This window comes from Prosopis cineraria, unplaced genomic scaffold, assembly GCF_029017545.1.
Source record: "Prosopis cineraria cultivar Desert tree isolate PC_DT_omini unplaced genomic scaffold, ASM2901754v1 PC3, whole genome shotgun sequence".
Taxonomy (NCBI): Eukaryota; Viridiplantae; Streptophyta; class Magnoliopsida; order Fabales; family Fabaceae; genus Prosopis; species Prosopis cineraria.
The window spans coordinates 45,071,001-45,092,566 of record NW_026555334.1 but is presented as its reverse complement, the minus strand read 5'-3'; the positions used below and the strand labels follow the sequence as shown (position 1 = coordinate 45,092,566).

Here is a 21,566-nt window from a genome sequence, read left to right as displayed (position 1 = left end):
GAGTAAGAAGACCAAAATGCCCTTTACATGTTATGCATAATTTACTAGTTGTTAATTTTCTAATTCAACTTATTTATTTATAAATATGAGTTATAAATTACATGAGTTAATATGTGTCTCACTCGGATCATGATCTCCTTGGAGTGGGAAATCAATAAATGTAGAAATTGCCACTAAAATTTTAAAAAGATAATTTTAAAAATCTCTTAAAAAATAAAAATAGTTTATAATAATTATAATAGAATTCAGGAGTAGATTATGCGTGGGAAAGGTGTTAAACACCTCACATCACCTATCCATGAAAACGGTTACCTTAAGTTGACTAAATAAATTTAACATGGCCTTAAAAGAAATTTAATTACCTTTAATAAAACAAAAAAAAGAAAAGAATAAGAAAAATTAAAAAATATTTATTTGTAAGTTGAACTTTATTCAGGATAAAATTTTAAGGCCTATTTATCATTTAGAGGGATCAAAGACCATATAATTTGGTGGTAAAAATACGTGTTAATTTGTTTCCATTTTTTAGAAAAGGAATTTTTTATTTTTTAAAAAATTAATCAAATTTATATATTTTAATTTATACTTATTTGAGAAAGGAGTTCTTCTTGAAAAAAATATTGAAATTCATGTGGAGATTCAAAATATCTCATAGAAAAATTAATTTATTTTATACTTGCAAATATTCAAAAATCTCACATGACATAGAAACCATTTTCCAATCTATTCATTTATGACAAAAAATTTATTCTTAAAAAAAGATTTCTAAACAAATCAATTGAACATAATGATTGGTGTGCTTGTAGTAGCATATTGTCACACACGGCATGCCAATCGACTAGTTACCTATAAATATTTTAAAAATGTCACACGATATGATTAGGAGAGAAAACACATGAGAGTTTCAAATCAAGTATTAGAGTGGTGTGTATTAGAGGAATATACAATAACATGAGTAGTTCCAAAAAAAAGTAAGGAATCAAAACTTTGAAACTTTACCACTTATAACAATTTAGATAATTATTTCAATCTCCATCTCATATGCAATAAGTAAAAGAAATGAATGGTCAAAATATGTGTTTGAGTTTGTATGGGTGCACATTTAAAAAAACCACACGTAATTCCTATCCTTCCACTTTGTACAAATGAAGGGATGCACTTGGGACGAAAATTAATTTAAACCTTTTGGTTGAATCTGATTGTGAGGCAGGAAAAAAAAAGTGATGAAAAAAGGGAGAAAAAAAAGTAAAGGAAGCAAAAATGATAGAGGTGATATTGAATTAAAACACGAAATGGGAGGGGAACACAAGGCACGCTAGCAAACATATATACACATACAGAGAGGCGCATATGCACACGGGACACTAATACAGTGAATCAACACAAGAACTTTCAAAAAGGAAAAGAAGAAAAAGAATCATTATTAATCATACGCCTCAAGCCTTCGAGATCACATATGATCCTAAGTATGAGAGCATCGGCCTTTCCTTAGAAGAAGAAAGTGATCTCATCCCATTTGAGATCTCATCCCATATTATAATATAATATGTCCCGATGCGTTATCTTTTGGGGCCAATAATATGTGTCATTGTTTGCTGCTTTGCTTGCATACTCAGGAGACACGATTCATTATCCGTTTCACATTGAGCTCCCGTCCCCTGCTTTTGATTATCAACTATCTGCGGGAGCCATTAGGTGTTGTCGGAATTTGGATCTTTCCAAACATGTCCTTTTAGACATTAATTTTCTCTTTCCGCTACTTCTTCTACATTGCCTTTATTAAACTTATTTAAACTTAAATATATTCATTTATTTCAAAATTTATTTAAATTACAATTAAATAAGTTTTGAATGTTGATTAATAGAATTTCGTTATTATTCAAAATAATAATAATAAGACATCCCATTATCAATAACGTTGTAGTTAGAGGTGAAAATAAGCCATATCCCTACTACACTTCAACCTACTTTAGGTTCAATTTAACATATTTACTAAATAAGCTTAAGTTAGATTTATGCATTTAATTAATCCCATTTAATTAAATAAGTCAGGCCTAATTTTTTAAGTTCTATTCTACAAACTTAACAGGCCGAACTATTTATATATATATCTACACATATGTTATATATCACACATACATTAATTTTACTATTTAATTTTTAATCAATCTATTTTTCAAATTTTAGTTATGTTTTTAATTAGATTAAACTTATATATTAATTTTAATATTATTATTTTATTATTGTATTGTAATTGATAAATATTTTTAATTATTATATATTATAATTGATAAATTATGTTATAAGTTTATATTAATAGTCCTAAAGTATATTTAAAACATTTAAAAATAAAATGTGAGCTTATTTAAAGAGCTTATTTTTAAGTAGGCTCTTAAATAAACTTTCAGGTTAGGCCAAGCTTTAGATAGATTCAAGTTTGAGCCGTGAAAAAAACCTTATATGAATTTCAGGTCAAACTCAAACCTTAAACTTATCACACAAGCTCAAATCTATTTGATCAAAGTCTAGCTCAACCTAACTTATTTTTACTTTAGTTGTAGTCTTGAAGAGAGACTTCACGTCCCCAGCTTGAAGTCCAGATGGAAAACAGGCTCAATCTTCAATCCATCTCTATCTTGGGGTGTGTACTTTCTAGATGTTCATGCTAAATTATACGCAGAGTGGCCAATGTTTAGTTATCATCACGAATATCCAGTAAGAACAATCAAATTCGTGGCTTTTGATCTTTACTGTTTCACTCACCATAAGATAGGGCCTTCACAAGCAGCAATTTCTAAGAGGAACTCCCTACCTCTTCTAGGCTTAAACGACAATTTCAACCCTAACAACAAAGGCTAAGGATCCATGGTTTGTTTCGGATCGGGTTGGACTTTCCTTTTATCTTGACAAAAAATAGCACGCCTAAAAGGGCCGTGTGATCCACGAGATTACAACACGAACATTTATATGACAGAAAACCATCACCCACGCGTCAACTAACCAGAGAAAGAAGCCCCAGCTAACATTTCTCGTAACTACCTTTCTTTTGGACGAATTTCCCGTAACTACCTAAAAGCATGTATCATGTATCCTAACCAAGAATTGCTTTCATCTTCGTTTTCTGCTCCTCCGTAAGTGACGTGGGGAACAAAACCTCAAAAGTTACGGAAAGGTCCCCTTTCTTCGTGCTCATATGGAACGGCATGCCCTCTTCTTTGAACTTCCTCACTTCCTTTGGGTTCGTGATTTTCTGCATAGTTAAAACAGTCTGTCAGATGTGTGCTAGCTTAATTCCTTTCTAAAACCAATTGACAGACGGGATGAATATCACCTTCGAACTGATGTCCACCATATGCTCATCCAGGTGTTTAATGGTCTTCTCAAAACCTACAAGAGCTTGAACCTGAAAGAAATAGAACATATAAAGGCTTAACTTTGAGGTTTTCAGTTCAAATGCTGATACCAACAAGTAGAAGCCAAGAATATATATATATATATATATAAAACGCGAAGAGAATTTAAGGAAACTAATAAAATAGATGGGCACAGTTATACAAAATGTCTTCATTAGCGACAAATTCTAGCAACTGGTAGGCTTGTCCCCCTCTTTGGACTGAACAAGCATTTAGTAGTTTAAATGTTTAATACACATATCAACAACTGAAAAATACTTACCAGGTTTATAGTAACAGTGGCGTGCAAGTCATTCCCTTCCCTTCTGAAGACATCATGGGGTGCTGTACGGATGCGGAACTATCCAAGTTCCAAAATATAGTATTCAATATCAAGAACACAAATATATATGACAGACGATATATAAATACAAAAGCAGTAGTTACAAACTCTTAAATCTCCACATTCGCCATCAATCATCGGCTCTCCATCTTCATAAAATAACACTTCCTGTGTAAGGATAAAAACTTGTAACTCTACATGTCAATGATACATCATCAACAGAGAAAAACATAAGTGAGTGTTAAGCCGTTCAATATTCCAATTTCCAAGTACCTTGAAAGGCTACAAACAAAGGTCCCCTCCCCACTCTTTGGCAAACGCTATTTCTCTCACTATCCATTTGCTGTCAACATAAAATCTAAGGCCCAATAGTCAGATGAAACAAACCCAGTCAATAGAATCCAACTCGCCAGCAAATTATTATAGCAACCAGCTCCATCATCTCTTGTTCTCGGTTCTTCAAATTTTTCAGGAAAATTCATCACTCATTCATTCTGAGAATGAATTTGACGAAGGATGGAAAAAGAACAATGGGAGTGACATGATCAATGAAGTGGGTACTTGAGGTGAGCATGAGCCGTACTTTTACTAACTGACCCAATATTTGCTGGCCATTAGGGTTTTTCATAGATTTTGATGGTGAAATAAAATAACAAATTTGTTTATCCCCTTTTTCTTCCTCATTCTCCCTCCATCTCTTTGTTTTTCCCTATTTCTCCCTCATCTCCCTTTTCCCTTTTAATTTTATCTACTTCTCCACTCTTTCCCAATGGTTCTACATTACAAAATCTTTTTATTTGTTGGGGTAACTACAGTACTGCACCCAACCTGAACATACTTTCTTCAATTTTTCCAATAGTTCTGGATACCCTTTCGAGTTGACATTAAAAGCTACAATATAGCGACAAATTCTCCTGAAATTGAACTCAGATCAATAATGGCATAAAGTACTTGTATGTCTGCAAATGAGTCGAATATTTTCTCTCAGTACAGTGGTATGTTTAAAATCTGGAAATCAAGATTGACTGAATTTTCCATTCCAATCAAAAGTAAGAAGTTAAGGACCAAAAATTGGCAAAAAACAGCCTATACTTTAACCATTAACTGATGTTAATTAAAATATGTACTGGAGTTATAAGTACTTAATGAAAAACAAAATAATCAGTTTAAGGACACAAACTAATATTGGTTTACAATTAAGATTCTTTTTGCAGTTTCAATCATCACCCAATCAGAGCATTAGTGTCTTTAAAAGCTTTCTCATAGCGGAGAGCATATGTGCGAACAGCTTGTAAGAGGTAATGATTTAATACTAAAGATAACAGCTTTAAAAGTTTACCTGCCCATCTTGCATGCCTTTCTCAATATCAACAGTGATGAAATACCCCTCCCTTTCATACTTGACATTAGGACATTGCTCACAGACCTGTAAAAGTAAATTCAGAATGATAAGTGAAAATCTCCACTTATTTTAACCACTTGAACAAAATAAACCTGCAACACCCTTAAAAAAAAAAATTCCACAAGGTGATGACACAAGAATTTGCAACTCTGTATTATAAATCAAATATTAAAACCTAAAATGATAAGTTCTATCAACATTTCTAGAGAGGCTGTTCACCTGCTCTGTCATCTGTTGAAACATTCCAGGACCAATTTGCTTGTGGTAAACCTCATTTCTACAGTTACAACGCCTCTTCCCAGGTGCTGGCTTTAAAACATTCTTTTCTCTCCAAGCCTGATAAGTACAATGAAAAAATACAGAGTGAAGCAATCGCGTAAAACCTCAGAACTTCTAAACTTCGTGTGCCAAGACTAGAGCACAGTGAGTCAGTGAGTTAGCACCTAAACTGAATATCACTATGATTCTTGGCTATGGTGTGCTTCAAAATAAATGTATACAATGATATCATACAGTTTGGGACATAGAACAGAAAAAGCAAATACAGAACGTGCTCCAGGAAAATCAAATCTAAGATGATGTGTGGAATATCCGAATTAGAATTTAGATAACTGAGCCTTGTGAGTAAACAAGGGTTTAAAAATAGCAGCTACTAATTAAGTTCTGCTGTTATTATGCTAATTTAGCCTCCTAAAATAGTACGCATTATCATTTATATGAGAACCAATTTGATAATTTCAAATTTGATTGCATCCAAATTCCAGCTATATGATGTTCTGAAATATAAATATGGTAACATTTGCGTATCAGCAGAGCCCTGCCCCTGCATCAGTGCCGAATGGATCTCATCAATAGATAGAAGGTTCTATTCCATTTTACAAGAACAGTTGCTGCGCATGCCCGTACCTTCAAGGAACCTCCCATGTACAAATCTTCCAGGGTTGCATCCAATTCAACAATGACATCATCACCTTTTACAATTCTCTCTTCCTCCTCCATTGAACCTCCACCAAAGAAACTGAAAGAAGCAATCTAACTTGTGAAACAAACCACATATTACACGCATAGAAGTATATCAGAAACAAAATAAGTACTATTGCCCACAAGGTCAACCAACGGTTGGATGAGTATATATGGAAAACAGTTAGAAAATTAGAGTATTTATGTGCCTCACTCTGCTCAGGTTTCATGCATGTGCACATTCTGTGATGCTGATGCAAGAAGAAATTAGGCATAAAATTTTGTAAATACTTTTTCAAATATTCACGAAGATATCACGTAATCAAATAGCCTTTTTAATTCACCATGCCCCAACAGGTTTGATGACCTTGCATATATAGGACTTACGTGCTGAAAATGTCTTGGAAGTGCATTCCCATTCCGCCACCGCCTCGGCCCCCACTAGCAGCATGCTGTTTCAAACCCTCTTCACCGTACCTGTCATAAATACTTCTCTTCTCGCTATCCGACAATACTTCATACGCTAATGCATAAACAGTCAGAGAAAAAAAATTAGAACCAAAACAAAAACATATTTAACTGCCCGATACGAATCAACCAATCCACATATACCATTGTTGATCTCAGCAAATCTCTTATTAGCTTCTTCGTTGCCCTGATTCTTATCGGGATGATACTTCAACGCCAGCTTCCTGTAAGCCCTCTTTATCTGCTCGTCGGAAGCACCCTTCGACACTTGAAGTACATCGTAGTAGCTCTTTCTGCAACCGGTCGAATAAGCAAAGGAGTAGTGCCAAATGTATGCATTGTTGATGGGAGAAAACAGAAAGAATACCCGGCAATGACGTTTACAGTATAGCACAGAACACATAACAAGAACAGAAGCTTTTCTCTTCGAAGCGCCATGAATGTTAAGAGAGGTATGGTTATGGCGAGAGAGTTAGATCTCTCGAAATGCAAATTTAATGCCCTAGAATGAGATCTCGATTCAAAGTCGAAGCATCAAGAATTCAAAATACGGAATTAGGTTTTTCAAAGAGGAGTCAAATGAAGAAAGCCTTGGATTATTGAATCAAGCCCGAATTCTGTTCCTTCCTCTCCTCCCTTGTTATTTGGCTGTCTTGGGTTCCTTCTCTACTGGTTTTACAGTTTCCCTGAGCGACTCCTGATTCTGAAAGTGATTCGGACGATCTTACACGGCAGCGGCATGCTCCACTAGACTCTGCAACGTGTTTCGTTTCATGAAGAACTTGTCCAATCTCGCCAGCCAGTGGTTGATTGAGCCAATTATATCACTACGCGTGGATATTTCCTTGCTTTCCTGGCTTATAGAAAATAATTAAATTAAAATTAAATAATTTACCCAAATTTATCAGCCGTAATGAATTCAAACTCAATCATAATCATTTTTCTCAATTCCCCTCCTACCGTAAATATATTTATTAATATATAATTTATTAATACCATACACATTGTTAAAAAAAGTTTACTTCATAACTTCTGCAAAGCGACTTCTAAATACAATAATACAAATATTATCAAAAAATCATAAAAATATTATAAAACATAATTTATAAGTAAAACCAAAAGAATCCATTTGTTAAATCTTAAATGATTTATCTTGTCAAAACAAATTAAATGATATATAAAGTAGGGGTGAGCAGACAATCTGCAACCCGTTAAACCCGCCCATACCCAAATAAGACAAGCGGGTTTTCACCTGCCCATTTAGTTAAAAAAACAATCGAATTATTTTTACAAGCTAGCCCGAATTTAGTTTAAACAAGCAAGATAGACTACAAGTTACCCCTTGAACAACTTATCCTATCCTATTTACAAGTAAGTAGATAACTATATTAAATAAAATTTGCAATGATGCATTTTGTCTCCTTCCCTTGAGAATGAAAGGCCAAAGTCCAAAACCCTCATTCCATAATCCAATCGCTCTCACTCTCGTTTGTCTCTGACTCATTGTCACAGCTACTCACCCTCGTCCAATTGTCTCCCCTTACTAGTTATCATTGTTGTCCCTCATCTCTCTGAGTCTCTGAGACTCTAATTATCACATCAATCCTCTTGCTTCTTCTCTTCAGATTGAAAAACCTTGCCGACCGTCGTCTCTACACCTCCCTTAACCCTCGTCATTGTCATCCCTCAACAGCTAACGACTTAAGAGTAGTGGCATTAGATTTGAAGTCACAGGGATATCATCATTGTTGATGTTAGTTATCTTCTCGTCACTACCTACTTTCAACCTCTTAATCTTGACATTTGTATCTCATCCCTTTTCAATAACAGCTTCCCTCATCTTGTCTCCCTCATCTCTCAAACTCATGATGTTGAACTTTAAAGCTACTCACCTGTTCTTCTTCGTATCTCGCTTTAGTCCAGATATTCAACAGTGGCACGAGCATGATCTGAACTTGAAAACTATTATGATATTTTTTTTGTTTGATTTACCTCTATTATAGTCTTTTAAATCTAAACTTGTAGGTTTGCTATCCTTCTTCTCAATCTAGGTGCTTTGATCTTGTTACATGTTTGGTCTGCACTTTGCTACTCAAATTTCTGATTGTCTTCCATTTATTTGAAGCTTTATCTCCATTTGGATCATTTTAATTTCTGACTCATTTTCATTTGTAATGATTTCTAATGCAGTAAAAAAGTTCAAATTTAATATTATTGTTGATCCTGGACAAAGAAACTTTCACACTATGTATATGAACCGTTTCCCCTTCTCAAATCTAGTATAATGCTTAGAATTTTTCAACTTTTGTCTTTATTATCCACATGGACATTCATAAGAAAAAACGGGCTAGACAAGCACGTATTTACCCACCATGGCTAGACTATCTCATTTGAGAATAGGTTTAAACAGGTTAAGCACAGGCTAGCCCAGCTAGATAAAATGAGGCAGGCTACAAGCTCCCCGTCGAGCTAACCCACCCCACTCGTTGCTCAGCCTTAACATAAAGATGCATATTTAAGAATTTTTATCATACAAAGACACACATTTAAAAATTTTTACTCCTTTTATTTTTTTTTAATGGAAGAATTGAAAATGAAAGCTCATGTCCTTAGAGGTATGATAATAGAAATATGATATCTCTTCCAACTAATTTTAACATAGGTTTAAATGATAATTTGAACCCTAAATTATATATCCAAAGGTGATTTAAATATTAAACTCATTTTTTATACATTCTGACTCTTACATAATTACACCCATAACAATCCCCCTTATTGTTAATTAAGCAACTGGCTGTTACTTTTTGATTGGCGGGGCCCATAAATGCATTACTCTAACTCTCTTCACCTTTCTCTCTTATACTCTCTAACTCTCTCTCTCTCTCTCTCTCCTTCCCTCTTTTCTCACTCCTTCACCTTATACTAGAACTAATCCACAAAATGGAAATATTATATTTTTCAGAGTCAACAAAGAATTCAAACCAAAACCACTTCACATAACAAAAGTAGGGGAAACCCAACCAAGTCTACAAGCCAACAACTCAATCAAAAAGTCAAGGAAAAACAAAAGAAAAGGAAAAATATTAAAGAAGAAAAGGGAAACAAAAATGAGGAAGCAATTATCCTATTGGAGGATTATGATTATACCTTAAATCCCACTAAAATAGCTCTCCTCTCAGATCATGTGATACATGCTGCCACTCCCTTCATTATATTAAGTATTATGTCAACGTAAGCCTTCTTCAATGCCATCAAGACACAACTTCCAAAGCTTGCCAGATAACTTGAATGGTGCCCAAAATAGTTAATTTACAAATAATTCCCAAGGGTATACATTAATAATCCAATTTGAGCAGTTTCCAACATTCAACTCCACAATCTCTCTTTCATCGAAATTACAAAACCACTCCCAATAATACTTAATGGATTTACTAGGTCCTAACAAGTCATATTATCATTAACAAGCCATTGAACCACCATTAATGACTATTAAACACTCCCAACAACTATATTTATTACCATTTTTGAGTATTAATGGTTCTAGAATAAGTGACACATATATACATCTTTACACTTGTGCTTATTATGACCATTGTTTTTACACATTGAATCTCATATAAGATCCAACCATAGAGAGCTTCTTAGTTGTTGGTGAACGCAAGTCACTTACACTTATCTGACTCAATCTATGTTAAGTATTTCCTTCCTTTGACCCTTTTTTCTTTCAATTGCTAGCCTCCCCTGCCCTTATCCTATGCTTCTTTGGTCTCCTTAGTAGCTTGGTAATAGGTGGTGGCTCCTTACTCTATAAGTTTAAAGTGTTCTAAAATCTCTTACCTCTAACAAATTGCAATTTCTCCCTATAACTAGTCAAGTACAAGGTCTTATGATACATGGCCTATTACAGGTCTTATGATTCAAAAATACAATGTGCCTATCTAGACCTTCGATTACATCATAACCATTATCTCCATTGAAAAATATTGTGTAACTCATAGCTAAGAACATATTGCTCTTAAACAATTCTACAAACACATTTTGGATTTTCTTTCCACTTCTTTACATTTTTTTCAATCTCTGCCTACTTACTTATTATATTTACTCGAACCCCATCAAAAACATTTTTATTATTGGCAAATATATAAAATCATCGATCCTTACATTCAGAGATTCACTAGAGTTGTTGTCAACAATCCATGTTAAACTCTTTATAGTAAAATATGCTCTTACCCATGTTTGAGGGGGTTGTGATATCGCTGCCTTAGCTGCTTGCTTGCTCAATCTACTAAGAGCCTTCATATTATCCTTGAATTGTTCTTCAAAAGTGCTCTAAGCACATACAGAGATTTTTTTTCTCAACTTCTTCTTCCCTTAATCTCCTACTCCAATATGCATATAAATGGCATGCACAGAGTCTTTATTCAGCATTTGGAAGCACTTCAATTATAGCAAAGTTCAATCTTTGTAAATGAGCAATAGAGATATTTATCATATCAAATAAATCATAAGTACAAAAAAATGCAAGATTCAATTATACCTTATGCATATTAGACATGAGAGTGACATTATCTCAATTTCCTAGATCCTAATATTTTTGTAACCATTACAAAAATCATTTCCAATTAACTTTGTTCTCCTTTTGAGTGAGAGTAAGTGCTAATGGAAACAAAGAGTCATCAACATCAAGACTGATTGCTGATAATAAAATGCCTTTTGCATGCCCCTTCAAGAAGGTCCTATTGAGACTAGTAAACCTCCTACAACCACTTTTCCAACCAACTTATTAGAAAAAAGAAATCAATTTTAAGTACCATGGTATTGCAAACAAGTAAGCAACTCAAATGGGAAAACCTAAAATTACCCTACATTATATACATCTTATTAAACACTAGTTCACCATGCTTTAATGCATCCCTACTCAGCTCCATATTCATGTCAGATCCATGATTGGAAGTCCTCAACTCAAAGACATAATATCTTAAGTTGGCAAATTCATCTTTATAGCTCCCTCTATTTCTTCCATAATCAATCTCTTTACCCTTTTACGCTTGTGAATGCTTACATGTAACGTCAACTCATCTACAGTGTCCTAATTTATGTCACTAATATTGTATTACGGCCTCTTTTACACGTTGGTTATAAAGTACCCAACTAACCACTTTATAGATGCCTTATTATTCTTGTATACTTTAAGACATTTGTGCTTATAACATAAGGTCCTTAGAAACGTATAACCCAAAGAGGTAGGTTTTCTCACACCTAGCTTTCACTTTTTAGGGTTCACTCTTAATACAAATAAGTTTAACTTCCGGTTGTATAGCATACCTATCTATGGTACTCAACACCTCCTCCTTATTAGCAAATGCCATGCCCAACATGACAAATGACTAAGTTTGGTCCATAAAAGTCGCTAGGCCTTTTCTCCTCTTTTAATGGGCCACCACTATTAACATCTAGGCCTAATTTTTCACTATCTAGGTCATCCCCATCTTTAAGGTCTCTACTACATTTACTAAATCCATTATCCACTCTAATGAAGTCCTTAACTTAAGAATCCTTACTCTAACTTTTAGTGTCTTTACCATCACTTTTAATTCTTCACTGTCAGTCTCCTCATTTAAACTTAAGCCATCATTTACAGCATTGTCGTGATCAATATATTAACAACATCACTCTCAATCACTTTTACCCTATATTCTCACCTCACATTGATGTAAGCCAACTACCAGTAATACAAAAATTGTCTTTTAGAGCATGTCTTTTGAAGTGCTTTTAAAAAAAATGCTACTAAATAGGGAGGTTAAACCTACATGAGCTTTAATACGCTAAGTCTTTAGGAGCGCTTGCACTCCAAAATGAAAGGATAAAAATTAAAAAAATTAAAACCTTTCAGAGCCCTCATTTACTGAGCGCTCTGATAAGTTTGAATACTTTTTAAAAAAAATTGAAAAACCTTTTCTAAGTGCTTTATAAAGGAGCGCTCCTGAAGGGACATAAAAAATGGGATATTAAAAAAATCCTCAACCTCTCAGAACGCTTAGAAAAAGAAAGCTCCTAAAATGAAAATAAAAAAATTTTAAAAATAATATTAATTATAAACCCCACCCCCTCGATACCCATTCATCAATACTCTTCAAAAAATAAAAATTATTAGCCCTTTGTCTCTCTTCACTCTCTCTTTAAAGTTGACATATTATCTACCCCCATCACCCATGCCATTGTCGAAGGTCCTCACTGGAGCACGATACATGTTTCGCCATCGTCTATCGTCACTCCATCCATCTTCTCCATTTACAAAAGCCAAAGGGTCGTGATTCAAATCTGAATCGCATATGTCTTCTAAGCTTCCTCTCACCATTTTACCGTTGATGGTGCTTCTTCCCTGCTCTATTGCTTCCTCGATCTGAACTCTATGTAAAGAACCATTCTCTTTATTGTCATTCCCTACAAGTATCCATCCCTTTTTTGCTTGAGCGTTGCGATGAGCATCTCTATCAGTAGCCAAGAGCAACATCCATTATAGTTAAGTGAGTGACAACTCTATCATTCCCCTTCTTTTCTAAAACGACGGTAAGGGTTCTTCCTTTCTAATCATGTAAGTGTTTCTTGTGATTTCTTCCTAATTTTATGCATTATCTTTTCATATATGAATTGCTTTTGAATCGTGGTATGTTTAGTTTTCAATCCAATTATTTCTTTATTGGCTGGTAGTTTGTTTTAGCTTTTTGTCAAATTCATTCTATCTAATTTTGGTTCAAGAGGTAACGACAAATCCTCTCATTACACGAGCAAATCTTGAGAGTAAAAGATTTGATAAACCATAACTAATGAGTGTGTTCACTTGACTGTAAGGGAAGGATTGAATATTGGCAGCGTTGAACCCTTAGACTATTTATGAATAGTTACTTGAGGCTGAGATTGTATAACATCTGTGGACTATGATAAATAGGAAATACGAATAATACCTTTTTGCTTATAATTCTAAGTGGGCATAACTAATGATTAATTTGAGAATGTGAGAGTAAATTTGGTAGAATTATTTATTTTCTGGTTAAGAGAGCATATATTTTAGAAGAAGTATACAACTTTTTAAATTTATGTACAAACTCCTCTATTTCTTGTAGTGTTTTACCGATTACTTATTGTCTATAGTTAAGCTAAAGTTGCTAGATAGCAAAGAAAAGGAGTTGGTTCTTGGTTGACTATTTATCACTGATGTTTTCTTATCTTGGTATTTCCTATTATTATTATGTATCACTCATTTGAGTTGATTTTGCATTCATTTTTTTGTGAATATTTTGTATTTATATTTGTGAGCAAGGTGGCCAAGAGTCAACTAGTAAAAATTACTCTATTTATCAAGCCATAGCAGTAATTTTCCTATAGACGTGATTGTCATTTAGAGCATTCTTATAGGATATAACCTTATTTCAAGTTGAATCACTTCTAGATAGTATGAAATGGGATAGCAAAGGTTTAGTAATGGTAATAGCTCAAAATATGAACATGGGAGCCATTCTTATACAAGGTTTTACCAACAGAGATGCTATAGTTGCAACTATATCATCTCGCAAGGCAACATTCTATAGTTGGTCACAATCAACATTATGGACAAAGGGAGAGACCTCTAATAATTTTACTAATATTCATGATGTCTTCCTTGATTATGATCATGATTCTGTAAGATCCTTTTTTCCTCTCCATACTAAATTGTTTTATTTTGACTTTAATAGTTCTCATGGAATGTAATCACTTTTCTTTTGTAATAATGTCTTTTAAATTATATACATTGGGAAGCTTGAATGGCCAACCTATCACATTAGATTAGAGACATGCTATTATATATCCGCCTTTGACTTGTTAAAAAAGCAAGAGGTTAGCTTGAATCAATCAATCATTGCATTTTTAATAACCAATTGATTCACTAATTTGGGTTGAATAATAATCTTGTCTCTTTTAGTTAGTCCTTTTTCAAACTTTTAGAGCTTGAATAATAATACTCCATGAAAAGACTCGAGGAAGATATAAAAAATCAGAGGAGGGGATCTTATAGTATAAAAAAATTATTGTTTCATCTTATCTAATCAAAAGATAGGTAAGTTTTGGTTTTTGTTTGATAATATCATATATTAAATAATTGTACCAAAAAATTATGTGTGAAGTTATTTGTGTTGAAATATTAAATTGTAAATAGTATGATTAGTATCTAACTATATATATATATATATATATTTTATATTATTTATGTTATCTAGACTTTTGTTTTGTGCATTTTTTTCAGGTTGGCATTATTATAGAATACAATTTTATTCGTTTTAGATATTATTTTTGCTCTTATAGTCCAATATTTAGTAGATTAGATTGGATTACAAATCTATGTACTAATTTTGTGATTAGAGTGGTTGATTCAGATTGTAGCTACCAAACTCAAAAACATTGTATTTTATTAAATTTTAAATGAAAGTTCATTATTTATTGTTTTATGGTGTTTAAATTTCAAATATTGTACATCAATTTATGAATCATGTAATATTGTAAAACAAAAATGATTGTTTAAAAAAAAATTGAGCCTACGAGAGTGCTTCAATTTAAAAGCACTTTGGTAGGTGGATTTATGGGAGTGCTTATACTTAGAAGCACTCTGGTAAGTCCACTTACGAGAGCGTTTCTTAAAAAATGCTCCTACAAGTCTTTTTTTTTTTTATTTGTATGGGGATGCCTATAGGGGTACTTTTTACAAAGCAATCTCGTAGACTATTCCTATAATGCTCCAAAACATATAAGAGTGCTTTTGAAGCCTCTTGTAGGGAACATGAGTGCTTTTGAAGCACTCCTGTATGTTCCAGAGCGCTAGCTACAAGGGCTCTTTTGAAGCGCTCCCGCAGATGAAAAATAAGCACTTCAAAAAATTTTTTTGTAATAGTATACTTTTCCTTTCATTGCCTCACACTCACCACCTATACCTCTACTTCCATCACCAGTGCCCTTTGACTTAACAAGATGATGGGGTTCAATATGACTTTCACAATTACCTTTAACTTCTACAAAGTCATTGGTGCCCATATACTTAACACACTCATCATCCTCATCTTTAACGTACTCAGATATCTCAACTTCAATAGCTTGAACGATAGGCACATACTTCGATATCAACTAAGTGATTACCTTCTCGTATGGCTCTTTGCGTCTCTTCACTTACTCTATGAGGTCATCAATATAATTTCAATCAATACCACCAGGTTGCAAATGAATATTTGGAAATGCCCCTCCATTATTATCCTCTCTAGAACACTTAACTCATCTTTGAACCCAGACCCATGTATAGACATCTTTAACAAAATAAACAAAATAGGGTTTTAGACTATAAAGATTGCTTTCCTTACTTGGAAATCGACTGCGGACAAAAGATGTGGAGCCTTCAATTGGGACAAAAGAATCATCTATGACATTCAACACAATGTATGCAAAGCTCAAGCCAGAGATTCAATGTCCTCTTTTAACTTTTTTGCCTTCAAGCCCTTTTTGACTTTTTGGAATTTTGAGTGATTAACCTAAAAACTCATTCAATTTCAAAGAAAGTTATTTAACTCAAGCCCTCTTCGACTTTTTAGAAAATTTAAGCTAGGCAATTTCCATTTGTGTATCTCTAAGCCAAACAATTTCCACTTATGTACCTCAACACATGTCACGTTGAGCTAACGTGGCTGCCAAATCACCACATTCCGGTTGAAAAATGCTTGCTAATGGTCAACATTCTAGATCCGTTAAAATGAGTCGGCATTGCACATTTGACAAACTTTGATGGCAGCATTATCCTTTTTCTTGGTTTAGGGTGGTGGACTCACCTGTCAAGATACTTTTGGGGCAAATTAATATGCACCTTCACTCTAAAAGAAACTCTATCTTCTTTTTTGGGGGTGGACTAGATAGTTTATTTGTCGGGATCCCTTCGTCCTTTCACGGTGGCCAGATCGGCCCAAATTAATCAATGCAAACTAAAGCTCGAGTAAAGTCTGCAACGTCATGACTCTTTGACTGCACTTAATTTAGATCCATGATTTGATAATCATATCCTCGCGTAAGCTTGTAAGTTATACCGAATTAAGCTCGTTATCAGATTATTTGCCATCTAGACACGAACATGGCTCGACTGAAAGGAGTGGGAGATGTAGCACTCGTCCGAACTAGCTAGGGACTGATTACCCGTGCGCACATAGATCTTTCATGCTGTATCATAGAGGTGATTTCGGTGATCTTAAAAATGTGTAAAGAGAGTATTTTAATTAATTTGTTTGTTAAAAGGGGCCTGCATATGACAATGCACCCTGATAGAAAAGGATCCCTTCTTTTAATAAATTAAAAGATCTGCAATTACACGTAGAGTTTCGATATTTGGCATACAGTAGAAAGAAGACTATATAATCAATAGCATCTGGCAAGAATCACATACGATCCAGCTTCAAATTAAATACACATATGCATCATGGATGCAGTGCCAGGTAGGTCTAATTTTGATCTATATACGTGCGCGCGCGCGCAATGAATTTGATTGGAGCGGGAGCATGCAGCATATATAGTCCTATATCCAAGCATATTCAGGAAGTTGCGCATGAATTAGAAGGAGAGGCGTGGGAAGGATGCGTGTGGAAGAGTGTGAGCATGAACGTGGTAGACGTGGAAGCCCCGCAAGGAGGCATCGAAGGTGGACGAGCCACGATGGTGTTATTCAGACACAACGAACGTGGCACTTTGTGCCACCACATGTATCTCCATCAGCACCCCTATTCCCCTACGACCCCACTTTTCCCAGCTCTATATATTAAATGTCGTCCCTTTTTGCCTATCCGTGCTCATGATTCAAATATTGTCCTATCTGGACCTCATCCCACTTGGAGCGAGCGAGACCTTCCTCCTAATCTAACCATTATATTTATTTGGCGCTTTCTGCTTTCTAGCTCAACAGATATGGGAAGAGCACCCTGCTGTGAGAAAGTGGGGTTGAAGAGGGGCAGATGGAGTGCCCAGGAGGATGAGATCTTGACTAAGTACATTCAGGCCAATGGGGAAGGCTCTTGGAGGGCTCTGCCCAAGAATGCTGGTAATACATTATACATACTTCGCTCTCTTTGAGGTTTTCGAGTCGTTTGTATCTATTCATTGATCTTGTACTGTTGCTCCTGTCTCCTTCGAAGGACTGCTGAGGTGTGGGAAGAGTTGCAGGTTAAGGTGGATCAACTACTTGAGATCTGACCTTAAAAGGGGCAACATTTCTCCTCAGGAGGAAGAGCTCATTATTAAACTCCATTCTTCTCTGGGCAACAGGTTAATAATGTTACTGCTATGGTATATATGGAACTTATGAAACAAGAAGTTAAACCCCCATCAATCTCCTCCTAATTTATTTAATAATAATTTAAAAGGATTTTTTTTTAAGGAAATTAAAGTCTGTATGAAGTTGTTTAATTTTTCGCATTATCCATTTTATGCAAAAAGGCTTACGACAAGAAAACAGCAAAACTACATATTATATATAATTACACACACACATATATAAAGCTCTGTTTTCGAATCTGCTTTTGTTTTTTTGTTTTTTTGTTTTTGTAAGAAATATGTTAACTGGGTTAGTCTTCTCCAGACTACACATCTATACCGTTTAATTTTCTTTTGTAAATATAAGGGCACAATATTTTTGAAAACAAAAATCAAGAAGTGAGAATTATGTGTAATGAAAGAATGAATCAAAATGCAATAACAATCCGAATGCTTGTATATTTAAATACATAGATATGTTCGCGCATGTAATTAACACGAAGAGCTCAGTTATATAATAATAAGAACCCGAGTCGTACGCCGCTAAAGTAATTAAAAGGAGGAAATTGGATCATGCATGGATAACTGCATTCAATAAGACTGTGCTGGAGAAAGTGCACAAAGGAGGCTAAGAGTCTTGTTGGAGCTGGAATATGAACACGCTAAATTGCAGGTGGTCCCTGATAGCGAGTCACTTGCCAGGAAGAACAGACAACGAGATAAAAAACTACTGGAATTCTCACTTGAGCAGGAAAATCTACGCCTTCAAGAGGCCGGTTGTTACGGATCAGACTAAGCAAGCAGCTGTGACCACGGACACAGTCACAGCCAAGCCGGCAAACAATAGTACAGCAACCAAGCGCAAGGCTGGCAGAACCAGCCGTTGGGCCATGAAGAAGAACAGAAGCAACAACCAAGAGGCCAAGGAGAGAACGAATCATAACAACGTAGCAGCAGTTACAGTGCCACCCACGCCGTCACTAGAGGACGAAGGCTTGTCCATAACAAGCGTCATAGACTTCGAGGATTTCATGGCTCTGGATGGTGACAATACGGAAGACAGAGTAGAGAGAGAAGAAGCAGGTGAGCCAAGTAACAATGAAGAAAGCGGAGATGGTTTGTTGAGGTTAGGTGAAGAGAGAGAAACAGAGCAGACAACACTGGAGGGTCTTGAGGAAGGCGTTGATGGTGGTGGGGAGTCATGTCTTAATGACATGGTGGACACTTGGTTGCTGGAAGACGAAGGTGGTGGGCTTTCGAGCTTGACAGGGGGGGGAGAGAGAGATGATGAGGTGTCATGTTTTGATTACACAAGGGCGTCACGAGAGCAGCCAGAGGGTAGCAATAATAATTCTGAAGACTGGTATTCTTGCTCTTCCATGCCTTCCCTGTTTGAATACGATTACTGGAATAATTGGGAGATTGATGTGGACGATCAGTTGATGAATAATAACGAGTCGCGGACATGGGACGATAAACAAATCGTGTCTTGGCTCTGGGAAGACGATGATTGTCAGGTTACTGGAATCGCTGATCCTGATGAGAAGCAAAATCTCAAGCCGCGTTTGATTGTTTCCTGACCTTCATATATGTACTATACTCTTTAGAATGTTCAGTCAAAAGGAAAACTCTTGCCCTGGTGGTTTAGTTAATGGTGACGAGTCAATGAATTAGGTGATAGACTTTGATTTAACTTTAGATTTATTGTAACATTATTGTACTTGACGCTCTGGCTGAGGAGGTGCTGGGTGTGTTACTATCGTGAATAATAGCAGTACGCAGTGGAATTACTGCCACGTACTAATAACTTATATGAGGTTCCATACTTTAATGCTTAATTAGTCTGCCCCACATGCCACTGACGCGTGAAGACTTCCCCGGCAGGCTGCAAAATTAATTATTTCTTCGAGCAATGCGCCTTTTTTTTTTTTCTACAATTAAAAACATGATAATGTAAGTATCTTTTCCATACTGAGATGTGGAAAGATCATGAACAATGGCCCTTCACTAGACAATTAGGTACCAAAATAATAAATTAATGCTAGTTAAATTCTCAATAAAATAAATTATAAATATAAATTTAAACATTTACAAATAAAATTTTTTGTTATAATTTAAGAGTTGTGTTTGATGTTTAAATACTTAATTATAATTAAAAATTTTAAATTTATAATTATTTAAATTAAAATTTTTAATTATTTTTTTTAAATTTATCGAGGAGTTAATTATTATTAGTTCAGAGTTTTATGACTTAACTGTTATTCTTCTAAATTGATAAGTGATTGCCACTAGGAATACGTACGAAGTACGAACCCATACATTGACTCTTTATAATCTTATTGAAAAGTGAAGTGTGGGTTCCGAATAAATTAAATGTACCCTTGTTCCTAATCATGACGTCCAGAGAAAAGATTATTTTTAATTTTATTCATTGAATACTTTATTATTTTTTTATTTTATTTTTTTATGCTCTTATTAAATGTCATAAAAAAAATTTTAAATTTTTTTCTTATTATTAAATATGGAAATAAAAAATTATTAAATTTTAAAATAAAGTTAATAAGGTGTAAGATTTTTTTTTATTTCAATAAAACACAATGAAAGTTATTTATAAATAAGATGATAGGAGGTATCATATATATTGGTCTCCTTTACCACGATTTAGTAGAAAGGTGAAGTTAGGTAGAATCGGTAATTCAAATGAGGTTTAATAAGCTCAAACTTATAAAAAAAAAAATTATATAGTCAAACTCAATCCCAACACTCTCAAGTTTCAATGCTATTCAGGCCGGTCCAAGTGAAATTAATTATTTTTTTAAAAGAAGCAAAGACACTACTATTTTCATTAAAAAATATAAGGTATTTTTTTAAAAACTTAAATATTAAAAAAATGTAAGATATTTTTAGTCTTTCAAGGTATAATCATTGCCTTTTTTTTAAAAGTACCCCTATTGACTTTATATTTATTATAGGGTATTTAATAAGAATAAATATAAAAAAATATGGTTAGTTTAAAAGTAGGTAATTACTTTATTAAGGGGCAAGATTCGATTAAAAATATCTTACATCTTTTAATGAAAGGAATATACTTTTTAAATACTTAAAAATGTGGGATACTCATGTTTTTGTAATCTAAAGGACTAAAAAGTAAGATTAAATTGCATTTAATTGACATTTAATATTTTTAATATATTTTTTAAAATTTTAATAGTTATTCAGTGAATTGCATCCGGTGCTCATCGTTTGTGATGAGCACCACGTGCTCATCAAGGCTAAAAGTAATTTTGACCCTCTATTTTAGCTTTATTTAATCCCTACCTTTTATTTAAATTAATTTTTTAAATATTTTTAATATTATATTTATTAATTTTAAAAGTATAAAAAAATTTAAAATTTATATTCAGTGAATTGCATCTGATGCTCATCGTTTATGATGAGCACCGCGTGCTCGTCAAGGCGAAAAGTAATTTTGACCATCTATTTTAGCTTTATTTAATCCCTACCTTTCATTTAAATTAATTCTTAAATATTTTTAATATTGTTAATTTTAAAAATATAAAAAAATTTACAATTTGCGTGCGCGCGGGCACAGGCGTGTGTGTTACCAATCTAGTCGATACAAAAAAATTATAATTTTATAATTTAACCATACAAATAAACTCTGTATAATTCGGGTATAACTTAAATGACC

The 21,566-nt window shown here is 34.1% G+C and overlaps 2 protein-coding genes across 3 annotated transcripts; one reads left to right on the top strand and one right to left on the bottom strand.

Annotated features, from left to right (window-relative positions):
- Positions 1–2,711: 2,711 nt before the first annotated feature.
- On the bottom strand, positions 2,712–7,342 carry LOC129306893 (dnaJ protein ERDJ3B). 2 transcript variants are annotated; one of them, XM_054947685.1, is made up of 10 exons: positions 6,933–7,341; positions 6,710–6,858; positions 6,485–6,620; positions 6,044–6,155; positions 5,357–5,473; positions 5,075–5,161; positions 3,844–3,903; positions 3,676–3,753; positions 3,332–3,403; positions 2,712–3,250 (listed from the first exon to the last, which is right to left on the bottom strand). In XM_054947685.1, exons 1-10 carry the CDS (start codon positions 7,001–7,003, stop codon positions 3,092–3,094), a joined length of 1,041 nt encoding a protein of 346 aa, XP_054803660.1. In that variant the 5' UTR covers positions 7,004–7,341; the 3' UTR covers positions 2,712–3,091. The 2 variants fall into 2 exon arrangements, with proteins under 2 accessions (XP_054803660.1, XP_054803658.1); XM_054947683.1 differs by having other exon boundaries at positions 6,710–7,342.
- Positions 7,343–17,405: 10,063 nt separating this feature from the next.
- On the top strand, positions 17,406–19,682 carry LOC129305126 (myb transcription factor 42-like). Its single transcript, XM_054945060.1, has 3 exons — positions 17,406–17,663; positions 17,758–17,887; positions 18,549–19,682. The coding sequence occupies exons 1-3, from the start codon at positions 17,531–17,533 to the stop codon at positions 19,453–19,455; spliced, it is 1,170 nt and encodes a 389-aa protein (XP_054801035.1). The 5' UTR covers positions 17,406–17,530; the 3' UTR covers positions 19,456–19,682.
- Positions 19,683–21,566: the final 1,884 nt, after the last annotated feature.